Source organism: Monodon monoceros, unplaced genomic scaffold, assembly GCF_005190385.1.
Source record: "Monodon monoceros isolate NGI ecotype Baffin Bay Population unplaced genomic scaffold, NGI_Narwhal_1 Super_Scaffold_11, whole genome shotgun sequence".
NCBI classification, from domain to species: domain Eukaryota; kingdom Metazoa; phylum Chordata; class Mammalia; order Artiodactyla; family Monodontidae; genus Monodon; species Monodon monoceros.
Genome location: NW_021703767.1, coordinates 52,703,581 through 52,718,529, shown reverse-complemented (window position 1 = coordinate 52,718,529; position 14,949 = coordinate 52,703,581). Strand labels below are relative to the sequence as shown.

At 36.4% G+C, this 14,949-nt stretch overlaps 1 protein-coding gene across 1 annotated transcript in view; it reads left to right on the top strand.

The window, feature by feature from the left end:
• The window catches only part of CBLB (Cbl proto-oncogene B), a 212,009-nt gene that overhangs the window by 83,414 nt on the left and 113,646 nt on the right, over positions 1-14,949 (top strand). The window contains exon 4 of the mRNA XM_029213594.1: positions 10,600-10,746. Within this exon, the coding sequence (XP_029069427.1) occupies positions 10,600-10,746 (147 nt within the window). The remainder of the gene's footprint in view (positions 1-10,599; positions 10,747-14,949) is intronic.

The following is a 14,949-nucleotide window of genomic DNA, read 5'->3' as shown; positions in this document are numbered from 1 at the left end:
GTCTCAGATTGAGGTATATTGAGGAAAGCCTGTACACTGAAAATATTTTATAGCACCTTGTACTTCATATTGATTTTTAGGTTGTGAAATGGATTCATAATTTTTCCCTAAAGCATATGGGCTTTTTAGTGCCTGAGCTGTCTAGTCACCTCCTACCAGCCAGAAATAAAAGTGATGACAGCCTCATGGAAAGTTATGGGACCTCAAATTATGTACCCACAGTCTCCTCATTTTATAGAGGACAAAACTTTGGATAAGAGAAGCTTTCAGCTCTTTTCTTATCATGGAGTAATGAGACAGGCAGAGCTGTGTCTAGACCCCTGTGCTCCCAGTGCCGTGCTTTCCTCCACCATATCCCAGTACTTCCTTCATGAGGCTTGATATGGGAAATGTAGAAACCAATTGTCTACAAGGTCCTGCCGCCACCACTCGGCTACAGAATAAGCTACATCCAGTTTAACTTTAGCCAGTTTAAGAAAATCTTAGACCTTTTTTCAAATTTAAAAAATATACCTGTTGTTGCTACATTCAGAAAGTTTAAGAAGTTTCTAGTGGTCCAGGGAAATTGTACTACTAACAACTATTACAGCCATGTTTTCTTATGATTATTTTACCTTTTTTTTCATTTTGAAAGAAAAATAAAATCCCAATTTTGAAAGAAAAGTAAGTCAGTCTTTACTGCTTAAAAAAACCTAGCATTTCTTTCTGAGGCTGCAGACATCTAAATTAGCCCACTTGTCTTGAACCCATTATCATATGTCATATCTGTATCTGGTATGCTGAAGGGAAAATGTGGGTTACTCTGGTCATGTGTCACTATACATTTCTTTTATGCTGTTGTATGACAAAGAATATATGTGATGTGCTAATTTATCTATAATAACTATCAGGGACTCTCTTGTTCCTAAAAATAATTCAATTTAATTGTGGGTTTTTTTTTTTTTTAGGAGATTATTGTAAAGGTAGGAGATAATGTCACCAACTAGCTTTAAGGATAATGAGGTGTAAGCAGAATGAGATGATTCCTCATTCAGTTTATCAGTTATTGGACTCTTTGACCTTTGTATTCCCTGCTTTATATCCTAAAAAAGTGAAGTTATACTATGTGCCATCAGGGAATGTTCTATGGTGGAAGGGCTAATACTTTATAGAAAATTGGGACTCAGTGGTCAAGTAAAAGGTTTGGGGTGACTGCACCAGAAGTGCCTTCTGGACTTGAAAGCCAAGTTTGGGAACCTGGGTGCCACTGGGGCCTGTCAGAGGATGGGCTGTTGCAGTGGGTGTGGAAATCTAGTCACTCTCTCTCCTTCAGGCACATTGCAGGTTTGCCTGAGAAGGTCAGTATGATGGCTTGTCAATAATATTTTTGAAAATAGGAATATTTAAAGAAAAAAATAGAAAAACCATTTATAAACTATCCGGAGACTACTACTGTTTATGTCTTTTTGTGTATATCCTATATTTGTTTTCTATTTGTCTGTAGTGTGATATTTAGCTTTTTAATAGAACTAAGACAGTACTGGGCATACTATTTATTGTCTTGCCTTTTTCACTTCACACTTTTATTGAGCACGTTTGTGTGTGTGTGCATGCACACACACACACACACACACACACACTCTATGTTATAATGTGGCATCCATGTCAATTATACCAAAAATAAATGAGAATTGCTTGGCCAAATTATGTTTATTTTTATATTTGCCTCAACCGTTTGAATAAAGTAATTTTAACCCCAGGGAAGAGGTGGAATACATGTCATGATTTTAGTTTTCTTGTCAGTGATGCAGAACATGAGCAGCAGAGAGCTGAGCTATCTCTTTGCTCTGTGGTTCATTTGTTTTTCACTTGTTCCATTCCTGGGGAGCAGGGTTGAAGTGGGACAAAGGTATCAATGAGGAAAATTTCCAGAGTCAAAAGGAGGAAGTAACTGTCAGAGAACAGGTAATGTGATGGAAACTATGTTTATGCTTCCTCAGAAAGTATGACAAATGTGTTCAGTTTACTGAGATTCTGGAAACTTCACATGAGGCATACAGCCTTAATTTTCTTTCATTGCTGTTGTTATATTTTGCAATTAACAAAGAAAAAATAAATAGGGAGAGAAAAGATACTACAACTCACAGAGCAAAGATTTTTGTTTTTTCTTATTTAGAGTCAAACACTAGATTTTTACTTCTCTCTTAAAGCAGCTTTTGGTAAAATTCCTTTTCATCAAAGTTTGGAAAGTTGATGCCTTACTATGTAGTGTTTCTGTAAACTGGTTTTATGTACTGCTCCTATCGATCTGTTCATTAGCACTGTTCGGGTCAGGAAATTCTTACGTGTTTATTCTTTAAATATTTTCATGGTCATTGACATTAACATTTATTGGGTATCTATTATGTGTAAGAAGCTGTTACAGGTATAATAAGACTTTTTCTTCCCCAACAAAGACTTTTGCTCTGATTGAGGTGAAGTGTGATATGTTTATACAATAGCTGTGGTACTCTTCAGAGAGAACTTCCTGCCACTGCAGGTAATGTGAAGTGGTGGCATTTAATAGCCTGATAGATGACATCCAGGAAGGGGGATGGAAAAGATACCATGGCCATACTTTGACATAAAACTGGTGCAGGTGAAAGTTCAACAGGCTGAGACATTGGAACTTTGAATCAGTAAGGAGGAAGATGTAGCTTAACCCGAGGTTAAGAGCAGGAGAGGTCAGGAAGAGGCCATTCAAATGCTCGAGGAGAGAACAGAGAAGTGGTGTGAGAAATGGTGCAAGGTAGCTTGGTCCCATGGACAGGAGAAATCCTCGAAGAAAATATTGTAGGAAAAATTTGAACTATATTCTAATGAGTAGAAGTAAAATCTATCTCTGAAGTGTAAATGTGACCAAAAATAAAAATAGTGGACTAGGGAATGTAGCAAGTAAAAATAATTAAGAATTTTCATTAGAAGCAATAAGTACTGACTTAATTGACATAATTCAGATTGCTACTTCACTGTAATTTTTCTTATGGCGATCTACTGGGAATTGCAAAGAACAAAAATGAATCTAGATTAAAAAAAATTGTTTCAGGGTCAAGTTTGTCTATTTGATGAAGAGACTCTTCTTTTATCAAAGTACCCCGGGTCATAAAAGTATAGTTTAAACTTCCAGTGTTTCTTTTTCTTTTGAAAAAGAACCTATCAAAGAAACTCAAAGAAAACAAAGTTCTACTATGATTACTTCTGGCTGCTTCTATTTGAATCATTGCAATGGCAACTTTCCACATGGTTCACAGAATTTTTATTGTATTGATATTTTATCTTAAATAGGAATGCAGGAATAGTTTTTTCTTTTCTCTCTCAAGTAATAGACTGGTCTACATTTTTAAGGTTTATTTTATAAGAGGATACTTGTTACAGATTAGGTTTAAAAATCAAAAGAAGTCCAACACTAAAGACAAAAGTGTTTTCTTTATTGAAGTAGATATTGTTAAACTTTTAAACCAGATGAAAGTACGAGTGATCATATCATACTGTCGTAGTTTCTCATAATAAATTTTCCATATAAAATTATTTGTTGTAGGGAGGGTGGGAGGGAGGGAGATGCAAGAGGGAAGAGATACGGGAACATATGTATATGTATAGCTGATTCACTTTGTCATAAAGCAGAAACTAACACACCATTGTAAAGCAATTATACTCCAATAACGATGTAAAAAAAATAAAATTATTTGTTGAAATCATCAAAGGGATAATCCTACTCTGCGTTGCTGCAAAGTTTAAATAGCTAACATTTAAAAAGATTATTTGGGAAGTTTTATTGAATGTACTGAGTTAAGGCTTATTGTAGTCCTTTTCTTCATCCAAACTGCTGTCATAATCTTAGGAAATTTCAAAATCCACTTGAAGGACCCCATTCACCCTTGGAGTTTTTTAATTCCTCACCTAATTCATCTTCACTGTACTGTTCCTACCCATTGCAGGGCCATATTCGGGTCAGAACTGCATCCATCACCCCCAAAATTGTAGACCCCTCTGTCTCTCTCACTGATTACCACCTTTGTTCTGCTTCTATCTCAGTTTTATTCCCACTATGTTGTTCTATACCTTTGGCAATCCCTAAGCCCCTTAAATTCATTAAGAGTAGGATTGTGTCATCTTCACCTTCGTATCATCAGTGCCTACCTAGACATAGTCTAGTAGACACTCAGTCAAGTTATGCAGAATAAATGAATGGATTAATCAAATATTCGCCCATTGTTTGCTGTGGAATTATAAGAGGCCACCATGACAATTGACGATAATAAGGTGAGAGTGATGGCCTTAAGATGGCCATCAGTTTAAGTAACAATAGTATTATATGGGGAAACGAAGAAAGACTACTAGGATATTTATACTTTTAAACAGAGGTGGCAGGTAGAGTTAATAATAACTCTTATTTATTGAGAGTTTTAAAAATTAGTTGTGTTAGGCTCTTACCTTCATATCTTATTTACTCCTCACATCAACTTAGTGAGACAGGCATTTCTATTTAAAACTTTTAGAGATGAGGAAACTGATTCAGAGAGAGAGGTTTAGTAACTTGTTCAAGACTACCAGCAGAGTAAGGATATGAACCCAATATGTACTATCAAATTTCAGGGCCAATCTCTTTAATACACAACAGTTGAAGAGTTAGGCAGAATATCTTTTGAATATCTTCTGGGAACTTGTCAAAGGATATTACATTTGAATGTGATAGGAATATTTCATGTTTTAGTTGTGTTTAGGTAAGTCATTTGTAAATAGTCCATTCAAAACTGTTTATTTTAGAAAGCAAATTTATTTACCCTGAGTGCATCATTCTTATTTTGTAAGATGGCCTGCTGCTCTTAATAGACCGTTGTGGGCAACACGTTTGAGAGTATACTGCAGAGATCAAAGGATGCCCAGGGTTCATCTTTCCCAGACACAATTTTGCACTTGGTCTCCCTAGCCTTGTTAGTGGTGGATGATTTGTCCTTTAAGAAAGGACAAAGACCTTCCTTGGTTACCTATTTTAGTGCAGCTTTTGGACTGACATTGTTTGCTAAATTCTTTTAAAGTGAGCAGTTCAATGGAGTAACATGGAGCAGCTTAAAAAATTGTCCTGCTGCCTGTGTCTCAGGTTAGAATGTTTCTGTTCACACTTTACTTCTCTTATGACTTGGGGTAGGCTCTGAGTCTTCATTGGGATTTGGACTTTTAAGATCTGCTTCGTATTCCTTGTAAATTGGTGCAGACACTATGGAAAATAGTATGGACGTTCCTTAAAAAACTAAAAGTAGAGTTGCCATATGATCCGGCAATCCCACTCCTGGGCATATATCTGGAGAAAACCATAATCCGAAAAGATACATGTACCCCAGTGTTCATTGCAACACTATTTACAATAGCCAAGACATGGAAGCAACCTAAATGTCCATCAACAGATGAAGGGATAAAGAAGATGTGGTATATATAAACAATGGAATATTACTCAGCCATAGAAAAGAATGAAACGATGCTATTTGCAGCAGCGTGGATGGACCTAGAAATTATCGTACTAAGTGAAGTAAGTCAGAGAAAGACAAATACCGTATGATATCACGTATATGTGGAATCTAAAATATGGCACAGGGCTTCCCTGGTGGCACAGTGGTTGAGAGTCCGTCTGCCGATGCAGGGGACACGGGTTCGTGCCCCGGTCCGGGAGGATCCCACATGCCGCGGAGCGGCTGGGCCCGTGAGCCATGGCCGCTGGGCCTGCGCGTCCGGAGCTATGGCACAAATGAACTTATTTACAAAACAGAAACAGACTGACAGACATAGAAAACAAACTTACGGTTACCAAAGGGGAAAGGGGGTTGGGGAGGGATAAACTAGAGTTTGGGATTAGCATATACAAGCTACTATATATAAAATAGATGAGCAACAAGGTCCTACTGTATATATAGCACAGGGAACTAGATTCAATATCCTGTCATAAACCATAATGGAAAAGAGTATGAAAAAGAATGTGTATATATATGTATAACTGAATCACTTTGCTGTACACCAGAAACTAGCACAATATTGTAAATCAGCTATACTTCAGTTGAAAAAAAAATCTGCCTCGTATTCCCCTTAGATGTATGGAAAACTTTAAAGCACTTAGACAAGAGAATGGAGAAGATCCAGTTTTATTTGAGACTCCCAGGAGTCATCTTAATAATAGTCTCTATTCCCAAGAGGGGGAAATGAAAGGCAAGGCTTGCATCAGCCTAGTATCCTCACTTTCTTAGGAATCAAAATGTTCCCAAGGTCAAAAACAGTGTGAAGTAACGCCCTAAACCCATCTTCGAAGGCACTACATCAGAAATAGAGTGAATGGTAATTGCTCTTTAACTGGACGTGAGTCTCATTTTCAGTGCCACTGTTTATATTCTTCGTGTCCTGCCTTACTCTTTATGTTGAATTTGTTCCACCTTGTAAAGATTAAGAAGCACATGTTCTAGCTTTTAAATGTAAAAATTGAATTATTAATAGTTTTTGGATAAAAAATGGGCTCCCATTTCTTCTACCAGAAGCAGTACATTCTCAGAAACTTTGGAACTCACTGATATGAAGTGTCATTTAAAGTTTTTCATTACTTCAGCACTTAAAGCTTTTTATTTCCTCCTTGATATATGACACAGCTGTTTCTTGAAGTGAGCAAAGTCAAGGACTCCATACGATCTAATTAGATTATTCTCTTTGTGTGTCTCCTACATTTAGTGAAGGTTACTAATCAAGTCTTGATGTATTTTTTATTCATTTTTCAAATTCCTCATCTCAAGATGGCTATTGTTGGTGCATTGCCCCCACTATATTGTATGATAATAATGTAGTCATGTCTTTTTCTCCCCTACTATGTGATAAATTTATTAAGGGTAGGATTGTGTCATCCTACGTCAAATCTTGTGTACCTTCAGCCTCCTGATGATGCTGGCTATAGCCACTTAAGCTACTAAGACTTATTCGTAAAGAGTGATGCTCCATCTTTCCGACCTCACATTCTGTGGAGTAATGTAACTTGAATTTTGGAGAAATTGATTCATACTGTTTTAAAGAAGGACAGTTTTAGGTGATCAAATTCAGGATAAAAGAGGCACCTTGCTTCTTAGGTGATATTCTTGACATTGCTGATGCATTCATTACACTTTTTTTTTTTTTTTTAAAGGCAGATAGTTTTCCTTCTCATCTTCTCCCTCTCCTTTGTCTTTGCTCCTCTCTGCCTCCCCCTTCTCAAGGCTCCTCTATATATTAACATCTTTACTGGTTTACCCAGTATTGACATCTAGAAGTTACTTTTTGCTTACCTGGTGTATGTATCAGAATACTTTTACTCCAAAATTATTTCTTATAAACAAAATCTCACACAAAACAAATTTTTAAAATGGCTTAGCTTTTGATGGTTAATGGGAGATAATGTGGTAGTAATTAGTCAAAATAAAGTATCCCTTTATTGAAAGTATTGGAAAATTTCTTGTAAATTAAAGTTATGTTTAAGGTTATTGAGTCTTTGTAGATAAATTTTCTTTCCTTAGTTGTTCTGGGGTAGGGCATTTAGTAATAGATACATATCTTAATATAGATGCTTCAAATCCTTTATTAAGCTGTCATCATTTTTGGTCTTATGATGAGCGGCAGTCAGGTGAGCTTAGGGAAAATTGGCAAAGTATGGACAAATACCAAGATAGGAAAAAAATTCATCTACAAAGAAGATGTGGAGTTGTTGCCTTTCTTCCCTCTATGTCTAGATGATTAGAGATGACTGTATCCTTGGATTTTATTTTCAAAATTGGAGGTTATTTATTTTTAAAATGGGTATCTAAGAGTGCAGAGTGGGGTGGGGAACTAAAGCTTGATGTAAAGCAAAATATAGTAAACAAAAAACTCCCACACAGTCATATAAAAAACAAACCTATTTGCTATGACAGTAAATTTAAATGACATCAGATGATAGAATTAGCTATAAGTTCTTTTCATTTCTTGTTGTGGATTGCAACCTCTGTAAATCGATATTTCAGGTAAAGGGTTTCCAAAATAATCATTTACATATGTATGGTGTGTGTTTTTAAAAATTAGATATAAAATACATATAAATATGCGTTCTGGTATATGTGAAAACTAAAGTAACACAAAACTGTTGCATTCACATGTTTTTAACAACTTGAATTTGTGTTTCTTTAAAGACTAAAGGCAAAATAGATCTTTTCATTGCCTTAGTTTATGCAAAAAGTTGAATAAAAATATGGTGATCTGTTTGTAGGAACAAGAAAATTGGACTATACACACAGTTTATAATTTAACAGTGATTAGTTATATAGTGATTATTAGAGCTTCTAGACTGTAAATTATAAAGATAAAATGTTACTATTTCTGTTTTAAAGTTTATTGCCTACATAGCCAGTGGATCAAAAATCCAAGATGGGTAATCACTGGTATTGTGCTTCAGGCTTTAGATCTAACAAATAAAAATGAAAAACATTTGGATATGATTAAAGAACAGAGAAACAAGGGGATGGAGAGCAACCAATTTAGAAAATAAGGAACAGTTGGTTTTCCCTAATTACAGCCATCTTGTTTTCTTTTTTCTTCTGTATGTATCAATTGGAAGTTTGGTAGAAAATTAACTTGTTTGCCTAATTATAGAAATAAATTCGTTGCAGATTTTCAAAAGTGACTTTATGTTTTTCCTTAAACTCAGATTTCAAAAGTCAGTTGCAGTTTGTATTGGCTGCAATTCTTTCCTTGGATATAGTTCATCAGTTTACTTTTCATTTCCTAAGACTGGATTTCTTAAATCTACCATCGCCTAAATGAGGATGTGTTGACATAAATGAGAAGATCAAAGATTCAACTAATTAAAGAAGTTTTACCTTGGAATTAGGCTGAGTTGTGCAGAAGTGTGGCTGAATCTAAGAAGATGATGAAACATTTTGCATAACCTAACCATAATGATTTTGCAGATTGTTTGTTGTTGCCAGTCAAGCACTAAAATAAGGCCTAAGCTAACCCTTCTTTCCCATAAATCTTCTCATGGATAATAAAGGTTATGGAAATTGGGACTTTTTGGTTTTCCAGTAGAGATGAATTTTTTGAGATGTCAATTACTTTATACTTTATTGCTTTCTGTTCATTCCTATTTTTCCCACTTTTTATCACAAGTGCCTTATTTATTACGTATTCATATAATATAGGAAGTTACATGTTTCCTTTCAGTGACTTTATGGAGAGGTGCATGTTTTATGATCTTTTTGGTACCTGACATGTTTTTTTTGCTTGTTATTTGAGAGTCATTAAACCCAGATACATGAGTAAAAAAAAAAAAGGCAAATAAACACAACTTTCAGTATCAAAGTCCTGCTGAAACATTGTATGGTGTTATATGCATTGCCGATTTGATGGCTTTCTTTAGTTTTCCTCTGTATTTACTTTGAGTGCTAATTCAAGCGCCTCCTCCCCAGCCCCAGCCCTGACCCCTCAACACACACACAAAGCAGTTAAGGCTTCAAAATGGAACGATAGTAGATATGTGCCTGCTGTGTTCTGGTGATTCTGAATAAGCAGGAATATAAAGAGGCAAGGTCACCTCAAAACTGAAAAGTTCTGTAGTATTTTATCTTTCAGTTGCTTCCTTACTATCTAGCACTAACAGTTTTGGGCTGATTAACATAATTAATGTTGTAAACTTATGAAAAGCTAAGAAGGAATGTAGATGATACTGTTAAAGTATTAGTCATGGTTTGAAGCCTGTTCTAAATCATGTCAGAATTCCCAGAACTTAACATGGAAATTAGAATAGAGACAACACCTACATTTCCTTCCCTTCCAAACCATTGTTTTCATACTGCCATAGCTTTTTCTTTCTAAAACCGAGATTTGATCATTTCCTTAATCTTTTTAGTCCATTTTGGCTTCCCATTCCTTATTGCAGTAGCTTTTTATGGACTACATTAGAATTACCCAGGGAGCTTCTAAAATATGCACATATCTGAGACTTATCAGAAACTCTGATTTTTATATAGAAGTGACAAGTGTATTTGACAAAAACTTTGTTCATTGGTTCAGATGCCTCTTTTTGTCATGTCCCAACCAAACTTTCTCATCTTGTCTCAAGCCGTTTCCTCCACTCTCTTTCTGCTCTTCTCTAGCCATGCTAAATCTAGATATTTTCCAAATAGTTCTATTCCTAACCTCTCCTCCTTCCCCTCCTCTCCACTCTAAGTCTTTCATCTGTTGAACAAATGCTTATCTTGCTAGATTCGCCTTAAATGACACATCTTTCCTTATTCCCTGTGTAGAAATAAGCACTCTGTTTTTTTTGTTTAACATTTATATTTGATTATGAGTTTTTTAGGTGTCCGTCTCCCCCATTAAACCTCATGTAATTCATCTTGTTCACGTTTATATTAAATGAGTACATGGACGACTAATAGAATCCCTGTTAGGAATTTAAATGTACAGTTTTTATGAACATTGTTTTTAAGGGCTTTATTGAGTTGACCTAGGTTGATAATTTCATTTTTCATAATATATTCCCATTAAATCTTACATGCCTATATATTTACTTTTTCCTTCATTTTTCCCTGTTTGTATCTACAGACGAAATCTTACAAAACTCTCCCTTATCTTCAGTCACATGTTGGCAGAAATCAAAGCTATCTTTCCCAATGGGCAATTCCAGGGAGATAACTTCCGTATCACGAAAGCAGATGCTGCTGAATTCTGGAGAAAGTTTTTTGGAGACAAGTAAGTACAAATTTGGATCCATGTTTGAAGAATGACTTAGACCTGCCTCCAGTTCCACATGGTGTAGATTTTACCTGAGTATTTTGAGAATATACTGCAGTGTTTTTGATAAGTGTTTTGATTGCTGTTTTTTCTATTTAGCCACCAAAAGTATACCTCAGTAACTGAATAATTTTGTTGTTACCAAGTAAATATTATATGACATTTATTTATTCGGTGAGCATTCATTGAGTTAAATAGTTAGCTCTAAGAAGCAGATGTATGTAAGACAGAGTATACATGAGAAGCTCATAACTTTTTATAACTTAGTGTACACATAAAACACATATAGAAAATAAAAGGCAGAAAGGGAAAGACACTTTAAAAATTGGCCTAAATAAATTGTTCTGACAATCCAGAGGGGGGACACTTACTTGAGGACTGCAGGCATCGGAGACTGCTTTCTATACTAGGAGGTAGAGTATAAGCTTGACGAAGATCTGAAATTGAAGTGGGAAAAGGCCTCAGCACTGGCATTCAGGTTTTCTCTGTGTCATTGCACAGAAAGTATGCACGTGTAAACAGGATACAGAAATGAGGATAATGTTATCATAGAGTTGCATTATCTCACAAAAATAGCTAAAGATGTTTTCCTTAGGTATTTCCTATCCAGACACAAACCCAGGTGAGCTTGGCAAATAATAGGAATTGAATATCTGAAGTCTGCATAACTTAAATAAAACGTGCAAAACTTTTATCAGGAATCTCTTAGTAAGATGCTTAAGAACCGAGCATCGGGTGGCAGATGGTTTCTTCAGTTTCTTTTAAGGGTCCCCTTTGATGAGAGAGCACCCTCAGAATGTCCTTGAATGTAGGCAGAACTGTAGCTAAGAATTAAGGAGGAGTGATTGCTTACACACAGATTATTGTTTTCATCCTGTAGTTAAATTCTATATTTATACGTTAGCTGACGAAATACAATGTAAAATGTTGGCACACACTTTCAGTGATCTGGAGTCCTGTGACACTGGTGAATTAACTGTAACGTTGGGTTTCCTGTTTTTTTTTTTTCTCTATGACGTGCTGTGTTTATCTATAGCTACCACATGACTAGGACATACACAGAGCAATGCACATTTGATTAGATGCATATATATATATTTTTTTTTTTGCGGTACGCAGCCTCTCACTGTTGTGACCTCTCCCGTTGCGGAGCACAGGCTCCGGACGCGCAGGCTCAGCAGCCATGGCTCACGGGCCCAGCCGCTCCGCGGCATGTGGGATCTTCCCCGGACCGGGGCATGAACCCGTGTCCCCTGCGTCGGCAGGCAGACTCTCAACCACTGCACCACCAGGGAAGCCCAGATGCATAATTTTTTTACTTCAAAAATGTTAAAGCCTTTTTCCCACTTCTTAAATAAAATGTATTCTTAATTATTTTTAGGCACTACGGGAGGAAATACTGTTATTGCTTTTAACACAAGACATTCTGTGTTCCAGAAATCTAGCTCTTTGTAATGCTCCTATATCTATTCACAAATGAGGACTTAAAAAAAGAAAAGTCTCATCTGAATTAGACTAACAGCCAAGAGTGTACGGATTAAATATTTGTGAATAGTAGAAAGCAGAAAGGGACCGCAGAGTTCTGGGAGTAACAGCTGAGGATGTCTTGAAGCTACAGCTCATATATTAACACTCTGAGCCTAATGCAAAGAGTTGGTAACCTTCAAAATAAACTATCTTAAAATTTTAAGAAAATCTATCAGACAAGTTGCTTGCGGTATTTCTTTCTGAAAACTGAAAATTCTGGTGAGTTAAAAATTGCTTGCTTGTCAAAAGGTCAGTAAAAAATGGACCTTTTGACAAAAGATTGCTCACATGTTTTTCAAGAGAGGAGTTTGTTTTGCCAGCGCCTCAAACCACAGAAAATTATGCATTTGAGACATCGTTACTTCCCTTTATTTATAGCCATAGACATGAAGGGGCTGAAATTTCTGTCCAACTGCTACGTGAGTGAAATCACTACTAAATCAAATGGGGGATTCTTGAAATTCTGATTAAACGCTCTCCCTACCTCCTAAACCCTTGTACCCTTGTCTTCTGTCTTTGCTTACTTGAGAAGGCTTCTTAATTGGTCTTTAAGATTTTTATTTTGGGGATGAGAGCCAAAGGTAAAGCTCCCTCTGGAACTCAGACATATTTCTGTAGTCATCAAAATTAATGCTTCTTTTATTAGATCACTGGAGAAACCATCTTTATATTCTCTGTGGGTTTTCACCTTATAGTTCCACAGTATTTTATTGAATGAATGGACGAATGAATGATGTAGCCTTTTAAAAGGTTGAATTCTTTTCTCTTCCTTGTACTCATACTAGTTTGCATTTTTGCATAACTGAGTTCTCATACAGAAGTATTCCTGTTATTTATCTACATACTGAGGGCATATGAGAATGCTTTCATGTGACCTAACCGGTGACTTTAAACTTGAATGCATTATTGTTTCCAAAAACAGAACCATTGAGCGGTTAGTTCTCAAAACAGCCAAACAGATTATGATTTTTATAAAGCAGGTTTTAACATAAGGAGTAGTATTGTGATATTTTTCCCAAAAAGAACTGTCAGTAAGAAAAAAATATTAGTATTGAGTTAAAATTGGGAAATAGTTATCGTTCAAAGGACTTTATAAAACTCCTAAAGGCAATCTTAGGATTCAGACCTAAAGAACAGGCAGCAGACAAAAATCTTTAGGTGTCATGTGACTAATGCTTCCTTTCTGTGCTTCTCAACCTTTTTGAAGTCATGGCAGGGCCAGCCTCTGCTCAAGGCCCAAGCCCAGCTGCCAGGGAGGTTCTGCCTGTCTGGAGCCTTAGGGGATCAATAACATATCATGTGCCAGGGTAAACTGGTTGGGAAGTTCTGTAGTTGTTAGATTTGGGGAAGTCCTGTAGTTGGTAGATTTTTATGAGAAGTTATTGAATGTTTTAATGGTTGAGTTCTGCTTTTGCTTTCTTAGTCTGTTGACCAGGAGATAGTAGAAATATGTGGAAAAGAGGAGTGGCATTTTTGAGTGAATGTGTCTAAGTAAATTCTGCCAAATGGGACCAATACCAAACTCTGGGTTAGAAGGTGAAGTTTATAATCCAGAAACTTTAAGCATAAGGCTCAAAGAATGTATTATTAACTGTTCAAAAAAGACCCATTAATGTGATTAGACTCGGTGACAGTCATTTTTCTAATAAGCAAGTAAGGTAGCAGTTTCTAGGCTCCTTGTACCAAGCATTTCTTGATGTTGAGGAGATTTAGACATGTGTTTCCAACCAAATTATAATTCAACAAGAACCATTCTAACTCCTGAATCTTTGTATGTACCTTCTCCCCATCCTTACTTTACTTCAAGTTCTATTCATCAGTTTCATGTTCAAGTTCAAATTCTTCCCTGGACTACTGCAACAGCTTTCTGTCTGGTCTCCCTACCTTTAATAACAGCCTATCCCATCGATTTTCTTGATGAGGCCAGTGAGCTCCAAAAAGCAGAACCCTTCATTCTATTTTTTTTTTTTTTTTTGCCTGAAACGCTATGCATTCTATGCATCATTACTGAATCTGGGTTAAAGTCTATAACCCCATTAATATGACAAGCTTTAGGAACTTTTTTTCTAGCTTCATCTCTCTATTCAATTCATCCTCAAAGAAACAACCTCCTCATACTCTGTACTTATTTCCTAGTATGCTTTTTATTTCCACACCTCATTGTCTTTGTTTCCCTAAACTGCACCCTCCTCTTGGGAAACCAGTTACCCACACCCTACCCAGTGTCACACCCTACCCAGTGTTGCCACTTTGGAGGCGTTCCTCAGTAACCCTAACCTAAGGTGGGCATGCCTGCTCTATTCTTCAAGTACCTGAGCTCACATCTCGCACACTAGACTGCAGTGAACTGCTGACATGCTTGCATTTCCCAGTAGACTAGAAAGCTTCCTTGATTTTTATTTCTTAGAGCCTGGTGTGGTTCTTGGAATATGTGAGCTCTAATAAGTGTTAACAGACTGGATGAATAATTGGATGGATGGGTGAGTGGATGGATGATGTCTATTGTCTGCTCAAAATTTTCAATAACTTATGATCTACAAATTGATTTTTTTTTTGTCATCAGTTCCTACAGTTCTCCCTGGCATGCCCCTCTTCCCTCCTCTTTCTTTTCTACAGTCCCAGAATCTTGGCACC